Source organism: Cordyceps javanica, chromosome 2 (genome assembly GCF_051103115.1).
Source record: "Cordyceps javanica chromosome 2, complete sequence".
NCBI classification, from domain to species: Eukaryota; Fungi; Ascomycota; class Sordariomycetes; order Hypocreales; family Cordycipitaceae; genus Cordyceps; species Cordyceps javanica.
This window is the reverse complement of record NC_139296.1, coordinates 2,842,923-2,862,680: the sequence shown is the minus strand read 5'-3', so window position 1 is coordinate 2,862,680 and position 19,758 is coordinate 2,842,923. Positions and strand designations below refer to the sequence as shown.

General features: G+C 53.4%; 5 protein-coding genes across 5 annotated transcripts; 1 reads left to right on the top strand and 4 right to left on the bottom strand.

The window, feature by feature from the left end:
• Nucleotides 1-84: 84 nt before the first annotated feature.
• Nucleotides 85-1,937, bottom strand: V2A60_003351 (pyridoxal phosphate-dependent transferase; the record flags this gene model as incomplete). Its single annotated transcript, XM_083254687.1, has 2 exons — nt 85-1,631; nt 1,889-1,937. 2 exons carry the CDS (start codon nt 1,935-1,937, stop codon nt 85-87), a joined length of 1,596 nt encoding a protein of 531 aa, XP_083110813.1.
• Nucleotides 1,938-2,637: 700 nt separating this feature from the next.
• V2A60_003350 (transmembrane 9 family protein) lies at nt 2,638-4,880 on the bottom strand (the record flags this gene model as incomplete). Its single annotated transcript, XM_083254686.1, has 3 exons — nt 2,638-2,656; nt 2,709-4,737; nt 4,799-4,880. The coding sequence occupies 3 exons, from the start codon at nt 4,878-4,880 to the stop codon at nt 2,638-2,640; spliced, it is 2,130 nt and encodes a 709-aa protein (XP_083110812.1).
• Nucleotides 4,881-6,362: 1,482 nt separating this feature from the next.
• On the bottom strand, nt 6,363-7,841 carry V2A60_003349 (uncharacterized protein; the record flags this gene model as incomplete). Its single annotated transcript, XM_083254685.1, has 1 exon — nt 6,363-7,841. One exon carries the CDS (start codon nt 7,839-7,841, stop codon nt 6,363-6,365), a length of 1,479 nt encoding a protein of 492 aa, XP_083110811.1.
• A 4,602-nt stretch (nt 7,842-12,443) lies between these two features.
• Nucleotides 12,444-15,364, bottom strand: V2A60_003348 (isoleucine--tRNA ligase ISM1; the record flags this gene model as incomplete). The annotated part of the gene is made up of 2 exons (XM_083254684.1): nt 12,444-15,249; nt 15,315-15,364. 2 exons carry the CDS (start codon nt 15,362-15,364, stop codon nt 12,444-12,446), a joined length of 2,856 nt encoding a protein of 951 aa, XP_083110810.1.
• A 2,562-nt stretch (nt 15,365-17,926) lies between these two features.
• On the top strand, nt 17,927-18,436 carry V2A60_003347 (uncharacterized protein; the record flags this gene model as incomplete). The annotated part of the gene is made up of 1 exon (XM_083254683.1): nt 17,927-18,436. One exon carries the CDS (start codon nt 17,927-17,929, stop codon nt 18,434-18,436), a length of 510 nt encoding a protein of 169 aa, XP_083110809.1.
• Nucleotides 18,437-19,758: the final 1,322 nt, after the last annotated feature.

Below are 19,758 nucleotides of genomic sequence, written 5' to 3'. Positions count from 1 at the left end.
ACATCTAATGTGTATGCATGATTTCTCGAAATGTGTATATACAGACATGTTATAAGACGCCATGTTCTAGCTACGTCTTGTACTTCATTGATCCACTTGGTTCACTGTGCCTTGGCCCTCCTGGGCGAGCAACGCCTCCGTTTCCCGAACAATCAGGTCGAACGTCGCCTGGACGTGTTCCTCGCGCACGGCCGCCGTGCTGGTCGAGACGCGGATGGCAAAGGTGCCGTTGACGACGGTGCTGGTGAGGTAGACGTGGCCCGAGGCGTTGAGGGTCTCGTAGAGGCGCTCGGTGCGGGCGTTGCGCTGGGCCTCGTCGCGGCCGACGACGCGGAACGAGACGAGGGCGAAGCGGGCGGGCGTGAACGGCGCCAGCAGGTCCGGGCGGCTGGCGATCTTGTCGCCGAGCAGGCGGCCGAGGTCGATGCCGCGGCGGACGTGGGCGCGCAGGCCGGCGATGCCGTAGCTGCGCAGGACGAACCACAGCTTGAGGGAGCGGAAGCGGCGGCCGAGCGGGATCTGCCAGTCGCGGTAGTCGGTGACGAGGTCCGAGTCGCTGAACTCGTTGCGCAGGTACGCGGGCTTGATGCTCAGCGCCGTGATGAGGTCGGCGCGCGACCGCACCCACACGGCGGAGCAGTCAAACGTGGTGAGCAGCCACTTGTGCGGGTTGAAGTTGAAGGAGTGGAAGGCGGCGAACGGCGCCGTCAGGTGCTGGTACTCTTCGAGGACGAGCGCGGAGCCGGCAAAGGCGGCGTCGACATGCACCCAGACCTCGTCTGCTGCGGTGCCGACAGCAGCAGCGTCATCGCCGTTGGTGGAGGCACCGTTGGTGGTGGTGGTGGTGGTATCGGTCTTGCTGCCCTGGTCCTGGGCTAGAGTCGCCGCGATGCCCGCAAAATCATCGACGGCGCAGACGTCCGTCGTGCCGAGCGTGGCCGTCAGGTAAAAGGGCTCGAGGCCTTTGGCGCGGAGCTGGGCGAGCTTGGCGGCGAGGGCCGGGCCGGTCATGGCGTAGCCGCCGGCCGCGTCGACGGGGACGGTGTCGAAGCGGACGCCGAGGACCTGCGCGGCCTTTTTGGTGCTCGAGTGCGCGCCGGCGCTGCCGAGGGCGACGAGCCTGCTCCTGTGCCTCCAGAGCCGCTCCTCCTTGTCCTCGCCGTCGGGGAGGTGGGCCGTGACCCGGGCCAGGTACCGGTCGCGGGCGGCGACCATGACGGTCAGGATGGCCTCGGAGGCGCTGCCGTGCAGGACGCCGCCGCCGTGCGTGGGCCCGCCGCTCAGGTAGCAGGCGGGCAGGGCGAGGGCCTTGGCCAGCCAGTCCATGACGACCGTCTCGAGCTCGGTGACGGCCGGGGAGCAGATCCAGTTAAAGTGCGCGCCGTTGAAGGCGTTGGACCACATCTCGGCAATGTTGGCCGGGTGCGAGGCCGTGCACGGGAAGAAGGCCATGAAGCCCGGGTGCGCCCAGTGCGTGATGCCCGGCATGATCTTGCTCTGGATGTCGGCGGCGATGGCCTCCATGGACTCGCCCTCGGCCGGCGCCGCGTCCGGCAGCAGCGGCCGCAGGTAGCCGGGCGAGACGTCGGCCACAACGCGGCGCGACGGGATCGACTCATAGTAGTCGGCGACTGCGAAAGGGGACGCATTTGTTAGCTTGCTGGCAGGATTTGGCTTCGCGGCGGGCAACGAGAGCGAGCGCTCATGCGACGCGGCCCGCGCCGCTTCGTGGGTGAGATGATGGTGGGGGAGGGGTTGCAAGGTTGCAACCGGAGAGAAGAGGCAAGGGCAAGGTTGCGAGACAACACAACAGGTGCAGGGTTCCCCTCCACCGGAGGCGCGTTGCAAAGTTATGTAGGATGGCAAGGGGCCTGTTGGCTTCACATACTCTCATCAACAGCCTTTTTGGCCTGCTTTCTATACTCGTTGATGTCCATGATTGTCGTTGCGCAAGTGCGTTGTTTCGCAGTCAACAGAAGCAGTCCGAGAGACCTGTCAGAAGCTCTGAATACCGGAGGTATCACAGCCCCAAGAACAGAATGATTGGTCTAGAGTTATTCCAGCGCAGCCCGGGTACAAACAAAATGGCAACTGCGGGGAAGCGTCCGTCCAATGTCAGTCAGGGCAGAAAGTGGTAGCGAAAGAGCGCAAAACGTTCATCCAATGTCAAAGCAGAGGTCACCACAGGCCGTCACGCAAAAGAGAGCGAAAAAGCCAACGGGCAAGCTTTCAAAATGGAAATGCGCGGAATTAGTCTTCCGACAAGACCGAGCTTTTTCTAGTTTGCCTGGTTGGTGTGCGCTATTGGGCTGGCTGGCTTCTCGGGGTGGGGGAAGCGAGTGGGATGAGCGGCCCTGATGCCCGTCTTGTCTTCAAAGTCGGTCAACTCGGAAAAGACCTCAAGTGCAAAGTCAAGTTGTGCAATTATTCGCTGAAAAGTATTATATAGAAAACAAAAAGAGATTAAATGGTAAAGATTGCCTTGCGCGGTCGCATTTAATGGATGTGCCTCCCATAAAGAAAATGATGCATGCCCCCCCCCTGGGTATTACGCCGTTGCAAACTGCAAACATCTGAGACCCCGCGCTTGAGATCATTTCGGTTCGTAAAAGACAGAAACAAGATACGCGTCGGTACTTAGTCGACCTTGATGGCGCTGCGACCTGGTCAGTATATGGCATCACATCATCTCGTCCACGTCAACCTACCCGTATATACGCCTCACAAAGCCATAGGCGCTAAGGAAGCCAATTGTGCCGGTCAGTAGACCATACACGCAGCATGCAATAAATGTGTACACAAAAAACAACATGCTGCTCACAAAACCTGTGATGTGCAGCTTGAACATGTAATACCAGACAGAGTACGCAAAGATCCACAGGGCGCTGCCGCCGCCCACGAAGAACGACTGCCACCACCAATGGTAGTCTTCAGAGCAGAGCTGAATGTATATCGTCACGACCGTCACCTCTGCAATTGTCACGACCAGAATGACCGACACAACCGCCAGGAAGCCGAACATGTAGTAAAAGCCACTCTTGTTCTGCCACAGTGACTGGAACACAAACAGAAGCTCGATGAAGATGACGGCAAACGGAATGAGTCCCGCCAGCAGCACCGCCTGCACCGACTTGCTGTACCAGGCGTGGTTTGGAAGCTGACGGGGGATAGCTGTAGCTTTGGTCGGATGCTGCCACCCGCCGGCCTTTTCAAACCCGTAATACGCACCAGCATAGACTAGTGGTACCTGGAAGCAGAGCCACAAGACCATAATCAGCACGAGCGACCCAAAAGGAATGGCGGTGCTGGAGGCTTGCGCCCAAACAAACAGGTTGACGATGAAGACTAGCCCAAACATCAGGCCAGGAAACAGCAGCGCGGTAACCATAGCATTCTTGCGATAGTCTTTGCCATCAAAGCTTTTAAACACGCGGGCTGAAAAATAGCCGGAAAACACGCCAGCAAAGACGAATAAGCCCACGCCAACACTGATGAAGCCACCGCGGAAGCTGGGGTTCAAAAATCCGAGAGCGCTGAGTAGCACCAGTCCCATGGCCACGAAGAGAAGCTGCATGCCAGAGCCAACGAGCGGCGCCAGCAAGTATCCATACTGTGGTGCTCGGAAGACATCAGTATGGAGAAGCTTCCAGCCTGTTATATCTTCCAGAGCTTCCTCGGTATCGGAGAGATCAGCGCCGAGGCCATCGGTCCCCTGGTCCAGCAGTCCCGGAGGAGAATCCTTTTTCACCCGTTTACCACGAGACTTACTCTCGAGCGCCTCCTTGTAACCCTTGATGTCCGAGTGAACAGTACGCGCAAAGATAATCATGACAATGGCGGTCAGCATACTACATATGATGAGCGAGTTGATAATGGCAAGCCAGTGAATACGGGCGCCGTCCTCCTGGTTGACAAAGTACAAATCCCAGCGGTGGGACCACTCGATGTTGTTCTCTTCTCTAAAGTAGACCGAGTATGTATAGGGGACCGTCAGAGTACCAGATTCAATCGCGCCGGCGGAATGTTGTTCGGTCTGTCGCACACTCCCCTCACCATAACGTGGCGCAGTCTCAATCGTGCTGTTGGGACCGATATGAAGCTCCAGCCCCCGCTCGACATGCTGCAAATCGATAGGGCAGCCATCAGCATCGCGCTTGCTACCACTTCCAATGCTCTTAGGATAGACCTCGAAGCCGATCACAATGTTTTCGCCTCGATCACCCGCCTTACCGGGGGCCTTGCGATAGCGGATGACGATCGTGTGGTGGTTGTTCAGGTAGTAGTGGGTTTGACCCGTCGCCGGGGACTCCTCCTGGTAGCCCAGCTTGAAACCTGAAGCATAGTACTTGCGTGTCTTGTCGACGCTAACGAAGCTGGTGGCGCCGGGGAGGTTATCGACAATCCACTCAGACACATAGGTGTCACGGATCATCTCCTTGGCACGCTGAAGATCATTGGCATTCAGCTCTTTGGTACAGAGGGCTTTGCACTCTGTCTCCTTATTCATTGTCAACTCAATGTCTGATATTCGGATTCGATCGCCGCGAAGGACTTCGCCGAGGTTGAGCGGAACGTTCCCGCCGCTTAGCAGGCCACCGACCGACTTGGGATGATCGGATGGAGGGCATACGAATGGGAGTTCGTAGTAGGCATATTGAAGCTGGGTGCTGTCAGAATAAGCCTTGTTGACCATGAGAGGAATCGATTCGCCAGGCTTGTAAGTTTTGATGGAGTATCCTAGCTACAAGTCAGCTATCACGCAACCAGAGACGGGATCACGGGGGGGCGTGCGACATACCTGGAACATAAAAGGCATCTACAGAAACCAAAAGCAACAGGGACGCCAGGCCGCCGAGGCCGGAAGCTGGTATCCTGACCATGGTACTCCGTACAGGTACACAATAGAAAAGGCAGGTCGTGTGACACCAGGGGACGGACGCTGGGCTCGGGTGTTTCGAAATTCGGATGACGGAGACGAAGGCGACCGGGATTAACAATGTATCAGGTCGATTTCAATCGTGGAGAGGTGATGTCCGGGTCAAGGCAAAGACCTGAGCCCCTGGAATTCGCTGTGAGAGTTGCGGTTGAATCTTGCGGTAAAACGAGTGTAATTGGCACTAATGGCCATGTAGCAAAGGGGGGGCTCCCAACGATGATGGAGTGCTACGACGAGGGTGCAGAACCGAGAGACGGACAACCGAAGAAGATGCGTCTTGCAACAATGTTGATCTCAAGGGAACAAGGGTTGTGTTGAGAGGATGCTGTGGAACTGTGTCGGAGGGCTAAAGGGAAAGGAAAAGAAAAAGACAAAAGGACGAGTGAGACAAACGAGGCTAATGCCAAATGAACAAACTGTTAAGTAGGTCAATCCATCTGTCTTGAGCCAGCGATACGGGGGAGCAGGGGCGGGGCGGATCTTTGAGGGCCCAGTGGCGGAGCTGTGAGGCGCTGCGACGGGTTGCGGGTGGGTGACTTTAATGGTGGTGCGTTGGTCTATGTTGGACCAGGTACCTGGACGACAAGACACTGTCCGGCCCAATACCAGACCTGGCTACCTGTGCTTGCAGTTGCTATGCTTCCAACTCAACATGCCAAGAGTTTTGCATTATACTGAACGGGCAGGGTTTTTTTTTTTTTTTCTTTCTTTCTTTCTTTCTTTCTTTCTTTCTTTCTTTCTTTCTTTCTTTCTTTCTTTCTTTCTTTTTTTCTTTTCACTCATTTTGTCTTTTCTGACCAAGCGCTCGGTTGCGGCAGAGTCTGTTGGGATACGATAGGTACTTTTAGGGGACAGCAGGATCTTGAGCTACGGGGAATCTTTATTTTTAGCGGCCGAACCCAAGCTTTGCCCGCCAGGCCGCCAGGTCCCAATGCAGGGCCCAACACTAGACCAATCGCATGCGGCGCCCTTGCCACGCCTCGCAAGCTGCGTCCAAACCAGCTTGCATGGATCGACAGTTGATTTATTAGCGTGGTGATGTGCGTGCCAAAGTCGATGAGGCAATCTGCAGATGTCAGAGACTATGATAAGAGCATGTCACGGGAAAACCACGCGCCTTGAGTTTTGCTCTTCTGCGAGCTAGTATGTTTGTAATTATATTAGCAAGTGTATATCCTTGCAGTATGTGCTATATGTAACCTTCAAAATGATTCTTGTAGAAACAAACCACCGCAATTCTGCAGACATTTTCCATGTCCCCCATGCGTACACGCTTGAGAAAGTCTAGAACTAGCATTGGCATGCTTCTCTGAAAAATAAAATGATCCAAGCCTGGACAAAAAAACGCAAACAAGAACAGAAAATGAACCAAGCAGGCAACGCGATGATGTGAATGAATGACAAGTCGTGGGTATCATTGTAGAAATTAGGCAACTGGTGCTACTGGAATGGCCGCTCTGCGGCTCAACTCGCCGTAGCCAGGCAAAAGTGAGTTGGTCTGGGGCGCGTCCTCCGAGGCCGCGCGGCGGATACGCGGTCGCAGGTAGCTGTCGGCCGCGGCCTCCTCGTCGCTGGCCATGACGCTCTCAAAGGTGGGCAGCGCACCACCCTGAGGGTCGTCGTAGATTGTCTCGACGCCGACCTGGACCGGCACCGACAGTGTCATGGTGCTGTTGGCAGGGCCGACGTGGAGGCACAGCTGCAGGACGTAGGTGCGCGAAATGAGGCACGAGTGGAAGGTGGGTAAAAATATCTTGCGGTTGGTGTTGGTGATGGTGAACGGAATGTCCAGGCTGGCGACATACTTAATGGGCGAGCCCGTCTTCTTGTTGCCGCCGCCCTTGGCCATGCCGTCGCTATCAGGCGACAAGTGGGAGCTCGAGTAGCCCGAGTCACGGCGGCCCGCATCAACCTTTTCCTGGCACCACGCAATCTTATCCACAGTGGTGTTGGAGATGTTGGTCGTCGTAGTGTAGTTTAGGCACGGGTTGCTGTGGTAGGCGGTGCGCGGGCCCAGATTGGGTAGGTAGTTGACGGGGGCCGCGCCGAAGTAGGTCGTGGACAGCAGCTTGGCTGAGACGGCGGTGATCTTGGGTGGCTTCTTGTCGACCGAGTCAGGGACGAACTCGAGATTGATGTGCGCGGCCGATGTGGAGGCATCACGACCATCGGCGGTAAACATGACGGCCTCGGGTTGAGTCGAAGCGGCCGTCAGCTTGCCTGCCTTAACGGAAAAGAGTTTCTTGCGAATCATTTTGGTCTTGACCATGGAATAGCGCTCGTCACGGAACGTGATGTCGAGCGGTGCATCCTCGGGACTGGCAGGCAGTACCTTTACGACATGCTGGCCTTCCATGACCTTGGAGGCTGGAATGCCCTGCTCCTGCTTGACGGCGCGGGCCTTTACGGCGTACTCGATCTGGGCCATCTCGGGTGCCTGGTCGTCGGCGCCCCAGAAGCCAATCGTCGGAGGCAGACGCAGGTGGTGGTCGAGGACGGTGCCGGCTTCGCACTGGTGCTTGCAAGCGCCCATGGGGAGGTGGTGAGGGACGACGAAGTGAAAGGGGATGGTGTAGGTGCGGTCGGCTTTGAAGACGCGGTCCTCGGGGACGTCGTCCTCTGAGATTGGCATACGTAGCTTCAAGAAAGGCCGGAAGGAGTGGGAAGGGTACTGCTGGACAAAGTCGAGGCGAGTGGCAGCGATGCCAGTGAAGACAATGTCAAAGTGGTCAAAGGCAATATCGCGAACCGTCTTGACAATGGCACGGCCAGCAATGACGGATCCCGAGGTGTAAACCTTGGAATTGTAATGGCGATCGATAATGACATCAATGGTGGGCTTAAGGGCGGCTACCGCCTTGGAGCGAGCAGCCGCCCGGCCGGTAGGGTCATTGGCGTCGGGCATTTGGTGTTCTGTTTTTAGGGTCCTGACTTTGCTTGTAGAATCGATGCGGAATTAGCCAAGTCGAAATGCGTTTGCGCGGTTGGTCTGATGAAAATCGTGTCGAGAGATGAAGGTGTATATATAAATATATATATAACGAGGTTCGGTTATCTCAAGGACATGTAAACGAGCGACGTGTAAATGACGTGCTGAGTATATGAGGATGACAAATGGTTGAGCGCAAGGCTACCAAAGGGCGTCAACTTGTCAATAGCGACGTCAGGATTAGCGATTATGGGAATACCGGCTGCCGATCAACGAGCGAGCAGGTATTGTAGATGGCTGTAGTGATAGTAGTGAGGAGGACGTGAAGAGCTTCCGTCTCGACAGACGATGGAGAGTAAAAGAACTGGTCTCTTGGTCATGGTGGGAGGCGGATGGGAGGGCATAAGCTCTTTTTTATTTCAGACAAGAGGTAAGATAGTCACTTGATCTGGGGACAAAGGGGTCCTTTTTTTTCACGGGAGAACGAGCTAGACAGGTAATAAAGGGAAAAAAATCAATTTAAAAAAAGGCACGGGGGTGGCCAAAGGCGTGAGCTTAACTCCAAGTCGGATCGAAACGGCCGCGTGCAACCCTCGCTCGGATGACTGGAGCGGTCTCATCATGGTAGTTAAAGAGCTAGCAAAGGTGTGGAGGGGCGGAAAAAAGGACCCCGAGAGGGTCGAGCTCCAGCATCGGCCAGCATCTCGCAAGTTGGCAATCAAGGCCTGCGCTCCGGTTGGCCAGTTGGTTGGTTGGTTTGCTGTGCTTGCGTGTTGTCTGTCTGTAGTGGTGACAGCTGGCAAACGCAGCACAACGAACGACCAGCTGTAAGCTGCCAGTTGTCAGCTGTCAGTTGCCAGCCGTTGGTTGCCAGACTGAAAGCTGAGAGCTTGCGTTTGCTGCGATATCGGTACAGGAACGGCGTCAGGATGATGAGATACTCGGTCGCTCTGACAATGAGTGTCCTTGCCTGCCTTGCCCTCCGAAAAACTACCAGTTCGTCCTTCGAAGACGGTCCATGGTTTTTTCCTGTGGCTCGAGGCTGCCTGTCCGGCTCGCCGTTAGCGGAACTGCTATCCGTACTCCTGGTATTATTAGAAAATTCTGTCGGGTCACCACCACCACCACACCATAAGTACAAGCTCGCGCCGCGTGCGGAAAGGATCCATCAGCGGGGGAAAAAATGCACTTCTCCATCGCCACCAGCTACAATACTCCATGGTAATCACACACGATGGTCCCCAAACTGCTTCACCAGCCTAATAACTCTGCAACACTGCCGTGATCAACGCTCATCCTGTCGCGCCACTGCACATGAACTTTCCCCATTTTCCTATCAGCCCATCTCGTCGATTTTTTTATTTTCGTGTTTCTCTTTTTCATTTTCTTTCTCCGCCTCCCTGACTACGACCACCCGTGAGAGGCTTGCTGATGGGAGGGGTACAGGACCGGAATGTCCGAGGACCGCGCTGTTTTACTCACACGGACACGAAAGTATGAGGCTGAGGTTCACGATACCTGGTCCTCTAGTCAGGCACCACCGTACTACCAGTACATGATTCAGCGCGACAATGGAAACGCCCCCCCTGCTGTCTCCTCCCACCAACTGGCGAGGCTCCTCCCACCATCTTGGCAGTAGCATCACATTTGCATCAGCGACTTGTATGGGCAAGCCGCAACCTATATGCACTAGGCAACGCATCACATCCAACAAGAGAAGCAGAACAGCTACAGTCGACGCTTGAATCTCGATGGCACGTCGTGTCAGCTATTGATGAGCGTGCAAGACACGCTGGTGTCGGGCCGCATGTGGCTCCTATGATTTCATGTTGCTCCATCAAGTGGCACCGGCTTGCCATGACGACCTGCTGCTCCCAAAAGGCAAAAGTATAAAAAATAAAAAATAAAAAGCACGACAGGATGCGATTCGCGCCACCATTATGCGAGATCCAGTATTACGGCTTGGTTGCTCGGACATTCGCATCTTGTCGCTCATGAGGCTCAACGAAGACGGCTACCACAAAATGGTTTCGCCACATCACCAGAGCATGCTCACCCATGCGATGGCGGCTATAGAAACGGCCCTCCAAGGCTCTTGCTTCCTTCATTCTTTATGGAAGATAGTGGCCCCAAACTGCGCCGATGCTGGGCAATAGCGCGACAAGTCACAACGCAACGGCCGTTCCTGCCCCAGTTCAGGGGTCCTCACCCTTTGGTCTTTCTCATCTACTCTGCTAGCCGCCGGCGAGAGGCCACCATGCTCGAGCTTGACTCCATCACCAATCCATCTGGAACAAAGTCTGGTTCGGTCTCGAACTTGAAAAAGATGGGGCGCTTCCATTTCGGCGGTGGATCGGAAGTTGCGCGGGAATGATGGGAAGAGCCTTGAGGCCAAAGAGCCTCCTGCAAGCCGTGCCGCTGCCACTACCGACGCAGCTTAGTTCGTCATCCCATTTCCCCATTATTCCCCAATATTCCTAACTTCAACTCGGTATGGATACCCGTCCAAAGGTCAAGAGACAGCTCACTAGTGCGCTTCCGTCAGCGGGTATGCATTCTGATGCCCTATTTGGGAACAGTGCTGGCAGCGGATAGGGCAAGCACAGGGCACATTGTCTCTTGCCCCAAGAGCCCAAAAACCCACTGTCGATTTCCCCCCTTGTGCATCTTCTTGGGTTGCGTGAAGAGTTGTCAACCGTCTTCCATCTATAGTCGGCCAACAACACCACACATGAACCAACTTAACGCTATACATGCAAATGCAAAAGTCGCTTTCATACCCAATGCCAGGCGAAAAGATACAACTGTCGGCGCTAGTCAAGGTTGCCGGAGTTCTGAATTGCTGTCGCACACGCAGCCCGACCCATCAATGCAACTGTTCGTTACAGTCGTCTCTTCCCTCTTCATGCATAATCCCGACCGACTCTCATATTATTATTATTCCTCCTCTCTCGCCGGCGCCTACCATGTCCGTGCCAATCTTGCCTGTTGCGGCGCGGTCTACCTGCCATCACTGCGACACTATTATGAGCCAGTGGCCAAACAACAAAAAAACTTGACTGGCTCTTGCACTAGTAAAATCTTGTTGTCAGAGCCTCATACCAAAACAAGCACGCCTCGGGCCCTGTGGCGGCGCGCCCGCCTGAAACTTCTTGCTAACAGTTCTCCAAATATTTCCTCTCATTCTGCTAAGCTGTCTCCTACCGCATCATTTCCCCTCATTCTTGCTTAATTTTTGTCGTTTTCCCACAATATCCACCAGACCACCATCCAGCTCTTTTGTTCTACAACTCTCCCCCAAGATAACCATGTCACCAGCCACAGCACACACCTCTTCTCACAAGGTTGAAGGCACACCCCCCCTCGTGGACCCCAGATGCTGCACGATATGACAGTCCCTGTCCGATTCTGGCATAGAGCACCCACATCCATGATATTTTGCAAACTTACCCGAGGCCTTGTTCGCTCACCCGGCGATCGACTATTTTCTCTACTTTCTCCAACCTCGTCAATATCCTGTCATCCTTCACCAATACCTCCACTTCATGTCTCCTAATTTTTGGGCACCCTTTTTCCATCCCTTGCCAATATTTGTCTGCAGAGTTTGCAGCTTTCAGTCCCCTTTGCGCCTATCGCCACTTTTTTCTTCTTGTTCGACGCGGTCTGGAAAGTTCTCGAACATGAGTCGCTCGGCATTTGTGCCTAATCCTTGACAACTTGCGGTGCTAAGTACCTATTAACATCCCAACACGATTGCAACCCAAAATCCTTCGTCGCTACCAGTACTCCGTACTACTTATATCTATAGCATTCCGGCAGTCAGCACTCCGCAGACATGAAAACAGCCCGCCCTCTAAACGCCCAAGATACGACAAAAGGAAAATGTCAACGCAGAAATCTCAACGGCGCTAGCACGGAGAGCTTAACCTAACCCCTCTTGCCCCCCAGGTCTGTCTGAGTGGGCTTTCCAGCTTGGGCCTTGGACCCTGAATCTGGAACTTTTTTTTGGCTGTTGCTTCCTCACTTTCCCGTAATTTCGATGAACCTTCAAAGCTCGGCCCCGCGCGCCGTTGCGCTTCATCTGACCACACATTTTCTCCCCGCCATGGGAACGCTCAGCCCGGAATCACCGGTGCTCGCGCCGCCTGTAAGATCCATCTTTCGTAAGCTTGCCCTTGCAGTTTGCTTCCACTAGGAAGCGGCTTGGCCTCGGATCCGACAGTCGAGCCGCAGGCTGATCCTTCCCACCCATAAGGAGATGGGGGAGGAAGACTATGTAGCCATTCGCAACCTCGAAGACAACAGCACCTGGATCCTGATTGCCGAAACATTCACAATTCGTGGAATCACTCGTGAAGATTGGTCAACTAGAGCTTGTAATACAGAGGGGAGGTTGTGCGCCACGTCTGCCGCCTCCTCCTTCACTGGCCTCAATCATTGAATTGGCCTTCAATGACAACCTCCAAGATTCTACTTAGTACGCCTGGGATGAATTCTATAAATGCTACATTTAGTATACATGATGTCCAAGTTTTCGCCTCGGCAATGAAACACCGAGCGTCTGTCCAGGCCATCTATCTATGCCTGCCCCTCGTGTTTTTTTACCTCGGTCTCGCATCGCCCGCACAGCCCTTCTTCTTCTTCGGCCTGATATCGCCAGCATCTTGAGCACTTGGCCTGCACTGGCGGCAGGACATGAACCGTAGTCCCCCGGAACCTGTCCTCCTGCAGGTTCGTAGTGTAGTGCCACGCCGGTGGCTGCTCTGGCAGCGGGCCGTTGACGGAAACCGACGACACCACGAACATGGCATCCAGCTCATCCTGGTATTCCGCCAAGCACGACAGCAGGCCGGCATCCTCTGTGACGACAACTACCGAGCACTGGAGCGAGCTGCCCACCTCCTTGGCCAGCCGCGCAGGCTCCAGCCCCGCCTTGATAGCCTCGTGGACGGCAGAGAGCTTCGGGATGTCCTCACGTAGCTTGTCCTTCTCGCAAGTTAAACGTGAAGGGTTGATGACCGGTGCTTGGTAGAGCTGTTTCGCCGGGTGTACCATTGAATCGTCACTCATCATCCAGCTAGGCCGGTTGGTCCAGGCCTCTTCGACCAGCACAGGAGTCACTGGAGCCAGCATTCTCAGCATGCCGACCAAGATGGGCTCGATCGCACCTCCTCCGTCGCCGCAGTAGAGCCTGTCCTTGAGAGCTTCCAGGTAAAAGGCCGACAAGTCTGTGGAGACCCAGCGGTTCAGGATGCCAACACCCTTGTGGAATTCGTGGTTGTTGTACGCCTCCCACACATGCTTCATCGTCGTCGAGAGGTGCAGAAGAGCGATGTGGTCCAGCTTTGTCAGGGGAGCCTGTCGACTAGATTCGTGCAGCGACCCTAGCAGCATTTTGAGAATTGTCCTATATCGAACAAGCGCGTTGTGGACGGGCTGCAGAATAGTCGGGCCGATGAGGATATCGGTAGTGAAATCACAGCTTGCAGCCCACAAGCGTAGAGCATCCGGGCCCAAAGCATCTGGCTGTCCGGTATCTTTCCCCTTGCGCTTCGCAGATGGTAGGAGTCTGCCATCCATCACTTCTTCTGGGGATATTGTGTTGCCCAGTGATTTAGACATTTTCTTTCCCTGCGCGTCCAGAGTAAAACCATGCGTGATCAAGGTTCGAAATGGGGCTACAATACTGTTTGCCGGCTTGCCATCCGCTTTTTGCGCCGCGATATAGCTTAGCAAACTGGACTGGAACCATCCTCGGTGCTGGTCTGAGCCTTCCAGGTAGACATCGACTTGCTTCTCGATTTCTGCCCAGCTAGTACCGCTGTCGAACCAAACGTCCATGGTGTCTGTGCCGCGGCGATACTCGCCTTGTAGGGACGCCGGAATCCAGGCTGGGTCGTCCGAACTATCCGAGAACCATGCGTCCGAGGTCCTTTCCTGCATTACACTGATGATATGGTCAATGGTTTCAGCAGTCATGACGGCTTCGCCATTGCTCTTGTATAACGCCGGGATTGGTACGCCCCATGACCGTTGTCGCGAAATGCACCACTCGGATCTCCCTTTGACAAAGCTCTCTAACCGTACTCTACCGCTCTCAGGTACGAATTTGACATTCTTGAGAGCATTCAACGCGTCATCTTTGATGCTACCCACATCAGCGAACCATTGTGCCGTTGCCCGGATGACAACGGGCTTCTTGGATCGCCAATCATAGGGATACTTGTGCTGTATCTCGCGAATGGCAATTACATCCTCACCCACAAGATCAAGAACGGAGCAACTTCCACCCTCCAATATCGAAGGTGCGGAGGTGAGAACTTCCGGGTCATCGGGATATGCCTCCGCTGTGAACCGGCCATCATTGTCAATTGGCGCAAAGGCCTCAATGCCATGCGCGAGGCAGATTTCATAATCATCTTGTCCGTGGCCAGGCGCTAGGTGCACCAGACCAGTGCCCGAATCAGCAGACACGAAATCGGCATGAATTATAGGTTGCACTGGGGCCGATTTGCCTCTCAACTTGTTGCGGTACAGCAAGCCCGCCAGCTTCGAGCCAGGGATGGAGTCGGCCACGACTTCAGCTTCTGGTATCAGTTCACGGACAGCTTCGATACGACTTGATGCAACAAGAAGTCCGGATCCATTTACTCGTAGAACAGCATATTGCAGGTCGTTGTGAACGCCAATTGCCTTATTTGCCGGGAGTGTCCACGGCGTCGTTGTCCAAATCGCAGCATAGAGAGGGCCATTAAAACTTCCTAGGTCCAAAATCTCGCTATAGTCAGACGTGATAGGAAATCTGATGTAAGCGGACGTGGACAAGTGGTCGTCTTTGTATTCTAATTCGGCTTCGGCGAGGGCGGTGCCAGAGGACGGCGACCAGTACACTGGCTTGTGCTTTCTATAGATGAGCCCGTGACGCACCATTTTCTGAAAAACACGCAACTGTCTGATCTCGAATGCTCGATCCATAGTCGTCCATTTGTTGTCCCACTCCGACATGACGGCAAAGGATTTGAAGCCCTTCATCTGTTCGGTGACTGTCTTGGTCGCCAGTTTCCGCGCCTGCTTTCGTACCTGCACCGAGCTGAGGCCCTTGGTTCCTGCGGTACCTAGGGCCTTCATCTCAATCGGCAGACCGTGACAGTCCCAGCCAGGACGGTAGATGACGCGCCGACCGTTCTGGACCTGTACCCGTATGATCATGTCCTTGAGTATCTTGTTGATCGAGTGCCCAGTGTGGAGGGGGCCGTTTGCATACGGAGGGCCATCGTGGAGGATGAAAGGCTCGCCTTCAGATGGTCGCGACGATTGCCAGTCATAGAATTCGTCCGAGCAACTCAGTAGATGTTGTCGCTGCAGCTTCGGGTTCGGTCGCGCTCTAGATCGGGAAATGTCAGCACGCAGCTTTGTAGCTGAGGTGTCGCGCCGGGCATCAAGGCTTACGGGAAAGTCGATCGTGGAAGTTTCAAGGTCGATTTCCATGATTTCGACATTTTTACGACCACCACATGCCTTGGGAGCCGCCAATGCAGCGTATTCGAAAAGAACTGTCGCAGATGGGAGCGACAAGTTTTGGGGGACTTTTCTAATTGGGGTGGGTCTCATGGAGTTTGGCAGCGCATCTCGAGTCTATCAAGTCAGAGAACTTGGCTTCGAAAGGAAATCCGCCGAAGATACTTCCAGCACTGTCTTGAAGATAAGAGAATAAATCCAGTAAAGAAGGTTCAAGCGGTTCCCAATCTCGGAATTTTCAAGCAATCTTCTTGAGCTTTCCTCCCACAGAGGGATGTCCGGTTGTTTGAGCACTGTCCACACGGCACCTTCACGTTTGCGCTGGCGATTTCTCACGAGGCAAAAATTCGCAGCGGTCCTATACTATTTGTCTCCAGCCCGCAAACCTTCTTGCAGGTTAAAGTGAAATTTCTGTCTCGCACAGTACCTTCAACGTTGAAAGCGCAGATCAGGTAGAAGTCGCCGGCAAAACGTTTGCCCATGTGTGGCTGCCTAGATCGGCCGAGACACAATGCTTATTGTAACCCCCGCTCTTGGGTGCAAGAAGCTAGGCATGGAAATACTAACTTCTACATCTCTTCAATATCATTCTGCTAGACTTCTGCTAGACATCAGACTGGAATTTTACGGTTCAGAGTATACACCACCATGACTGAGATCAAAAAGACATCGAAAAAAACACCATTCACGTACGGATGCCGAAATTGCAAAGCCTTGATTGTCAGAGGAGAGGACATCATCTGCAGTGTACGTAGGTGCCATGCAGTCTCTGAGGCTAGGATATAAGCTCTGAATGTTGAGGGAGAACGTCGTTTGGTGCTTCTCATTTGTCATCTTAGCTTACACGATCACCTCGTCTCTAGCATTTCCGCGGATTCGAAGGCAAGGCGACGCTATTTGAATCGGTTTCAAGTGTCACTCTAGGCCAGCCAGAAGAATGGCAAATGACGACTGGCAAAAACACTGCGCGGCGATTCTACTGCGATCAATGCAACCAGTATCTTGGATGGACATATGTCGGTGTGCCTACTCCGGACCAGGAGTACAAGCTAGGCAAGCACTTGCTAGAGATGGAGCTTCTCGCCGTTTTGCCTCAATAAATTTGAGACTTTAACCGTATGTACTTGTGATCAACCGATACCTTCTTGAGCCTGGGAGGACTGTATCGTTTGGGCGACGCGGGCTAGCATCATACAGTCTCGCATCGAAAATGCACAAGTTGCAAAACATCAAGATATAACCACCTCAACAGCAAGGCAGCCCAGAACTATACTAGATTGCACAAGATAACAACTTTGATATTGTACACGAGGTCGTACTTATGCAGGATCTCAAATAGTAAGAAGACTATCTACTGCAGAAGCTGCAAGATATTGTCAGTGGAAAATGTCAATGGGCTTATCTTATCTGTAAGTAGGATGAGTCCGATATCAACCGTTAATATCGAGGCAAACGACAAACAGAGACGGACTTCATGGCTGTCACACTTTTCTGTAGGATATTCTCTGGCCATAGAGCTCTCGGAAAGCTATCTCTGCCGGCATGCGTTAGAGACTTTGCCTATACCTTTGTGTAGTGGTACCGCTGTTGACGCAACCCAATGGAAAGCCAGACGAGTAACAAGGTGAAGGACATCACGCAGTAGGCCAGACATGGGCGTAGAGGCAGCATTATTATTGAGTATTTGGGACAGTTTGGGTAACCCTGAAGCTCGCTTTCGTGTTAAATTGTAAGTAATCAGCCCAAAATCCATGGTACCATCACATGTCTGTGTGATGTAAGGGAGGGACTTGATCTCAACAGCTGTAGGGTAAGTTAAGAATCAGGTTACACTCCAAAGAACCCGAAGATGGGACTCGTACGCAGCCTTGCAGCTATTCTAAGATTTAAAAACGACCTATATCTATATGGAAGAATCGAATCCCCAAGCACCAGGATAACATCGCTGAACTCATCTTTTAACATGGCGCTTATATTTTTCCGAAGACAATTGTTTCGCTGAATAGGGACCTACCCTAGACTGAACATGCACAGTGGGGCTGACAATGATGTCACCCATTCACGACGGTTTCCTCGCGTCAACTTCACACATTTCAAGCTTTCTGGCTAGGAAATCGCAGTTCGATGGCTCCCGTACGACGATATTTAAGAATTACAAAATATTCTGTTCTGGAATGCCGGATTTATCTCGATAGCCCGGCGCTTGCTCAATCCTGGCTGTTGCATCCCAGGCACCAGACTTTGGCGCGGGTGATTGAAGCCATTCGCCCCCTCGTGCTGCCGAAACTACGAGAGGAAAGGGAACGAGAAAGGATGAAGAAGAAGCCTTCCAAAAGGTCTCGAGTGAAAGATGTCATTATACAAGGTATGCTTGGGTGATTGGCGATACATTGACGGTCAAATCGGTCGGGAAAGTGAGAGCTGACAGCGTGGACTGGCGGCTTGCAGATGATTTTGAGGTGTCCATGTTCCTGACTGAAACGAGCACTCGACACTCATTACTTTCTAAAAAGAAAAATTTCAGAGAGAAGGGCCCGTCAATGATGCAGTCGAATACCACCAAACTGATCAGCGAGACAAACGATCAGCCAGTCGGCGTAGACGACGCAGACTTTGCACCCATACGTATTGAGGAGGAAAGTGATGACGATGAAAACTTTGATCTATCGGCCATCCCGAATGCTGACACACGGGGCGGGGCTAAGCGTGACCGAGACTTCAATGCAGATGCCTCGGGATGTGACGATGCTAATGCTGAGGGATCTGCTATAGAGCTAGATTCAGGCGGCGAGGAGCCACCATCCAAACGAAGACGCGAGATTCCCGGCTTTGAATCTGACGATGATTCCAGTGACGACAAGAAGAAATTGGCCATGGATGTCTCATACGAGGGCTTCGCAATCTACGGGCGCGTGCTCTGTCTAGTTGTCAAGAGGCGCGATGCTGGACCCAAGGCTAATCAACAGTCTCTGCCTGGCATCAATGCGACCACTGGGCAAGCAAAGATGGAGAACTGGATTACATCTACCCAAATACCTGCTGACGAAGTATGACGGACATCATCCAGAGTCCGCGACATCATCATCCATACGCCAACAACTGCCGACTCGCGCCTGGTTGATTTGGCGCATGCCGAGGCTCCTTCATCACACCATACAGATGACAGCTACATACGACTGTACTTGCCAACTAATACTCCGTTCGGCATTGATGCTGGATTGCTAGCGCTCGTCGGCATAGTGAAGTAAGCCAAGCTTGCGTCTCGCATAAAACAAGGTGATGAACTAACTACGAACTTGTCAAAGGGCTATTTGGGATCATAGTTGGCAGCATCCTCCGGCCTGAAGTGGAGGGGGCGTATAGAAAAAGAGTTTGAGAGAATTCCAACGGCTTGGAAAATATTTCCGTTGGATGACGCGGCCACGAAGCAACGCACTGACGATGACGGAGCAGGATTGCACGTGTTGAGACGACCGTTTGGCATGGCATAATGAAGAGCAGGGAAGATGCCTGTATTACACACACGAAGAAAGGATAGTTTCTTGTCAGATTTTTATTTCCGTCGGCCACAGGTCTGCGTTGGATGCCTCTCGGCCGTGCGCCGTTTGGGCCGATAGGCGGCTTGCGTGATGACTAGTTGAAACACCGATTCGCAATCATTAAACTAGCCCTACTCTCTCCGCTCACGCGCTCGGCCCCGAGCGGTAGACAGCGGTATTGGTGGAAAGCTATACGTTCCGACACGAGGCTGGGCAGCTCGGTTAGCTCTATAAAAGTTAAAAAGTGATGCTACTGTTTCAAGATGTCTGCTGGTTTCCGCCATTGCTCTCTGCTGTTGGTCAATGGAGCAAGGCGAAGCATCTGGGCTGGACGGGTGAATGAAAGAAAATGGATGCCCCCCCTGCGAAAAGATGGGTTGGGCTTCTACCAAAATCTGATACATTGCGAGAACTGCGCTCTTCAAAGAGACAACAAGAAGAATCGAGGTCGCGAAACCTACCCCAACCGTGCTTTGGTCGGTGTATGCACGCCTCTTGCCGCATGAAAGAGAGATGGCAATTTGTCCAGGGAACATGCCACTACTTGATATCTTTTCATGCGAGCCGGAGCAATATCGCGGAGCCGCGATGGTTCACAACACAGTCATGAATCCCAGACTGATGCCGGATGAGGAGCCAGCCCTATACCACGCCATCGTACGACGAATACGCTCACGATTAGGCATCTTGGCATGTTTTCTGCTAAGTCTTTGACTGTTATTTACACACCCACTGCTGCAGATCGTGAAGCTTTGTATACGTACTGCATGCAACATCCTCATGACAACCCGGTCAACAACATGGAGGGCAGCGTAGGTACTTGCTGCCAAAGTACC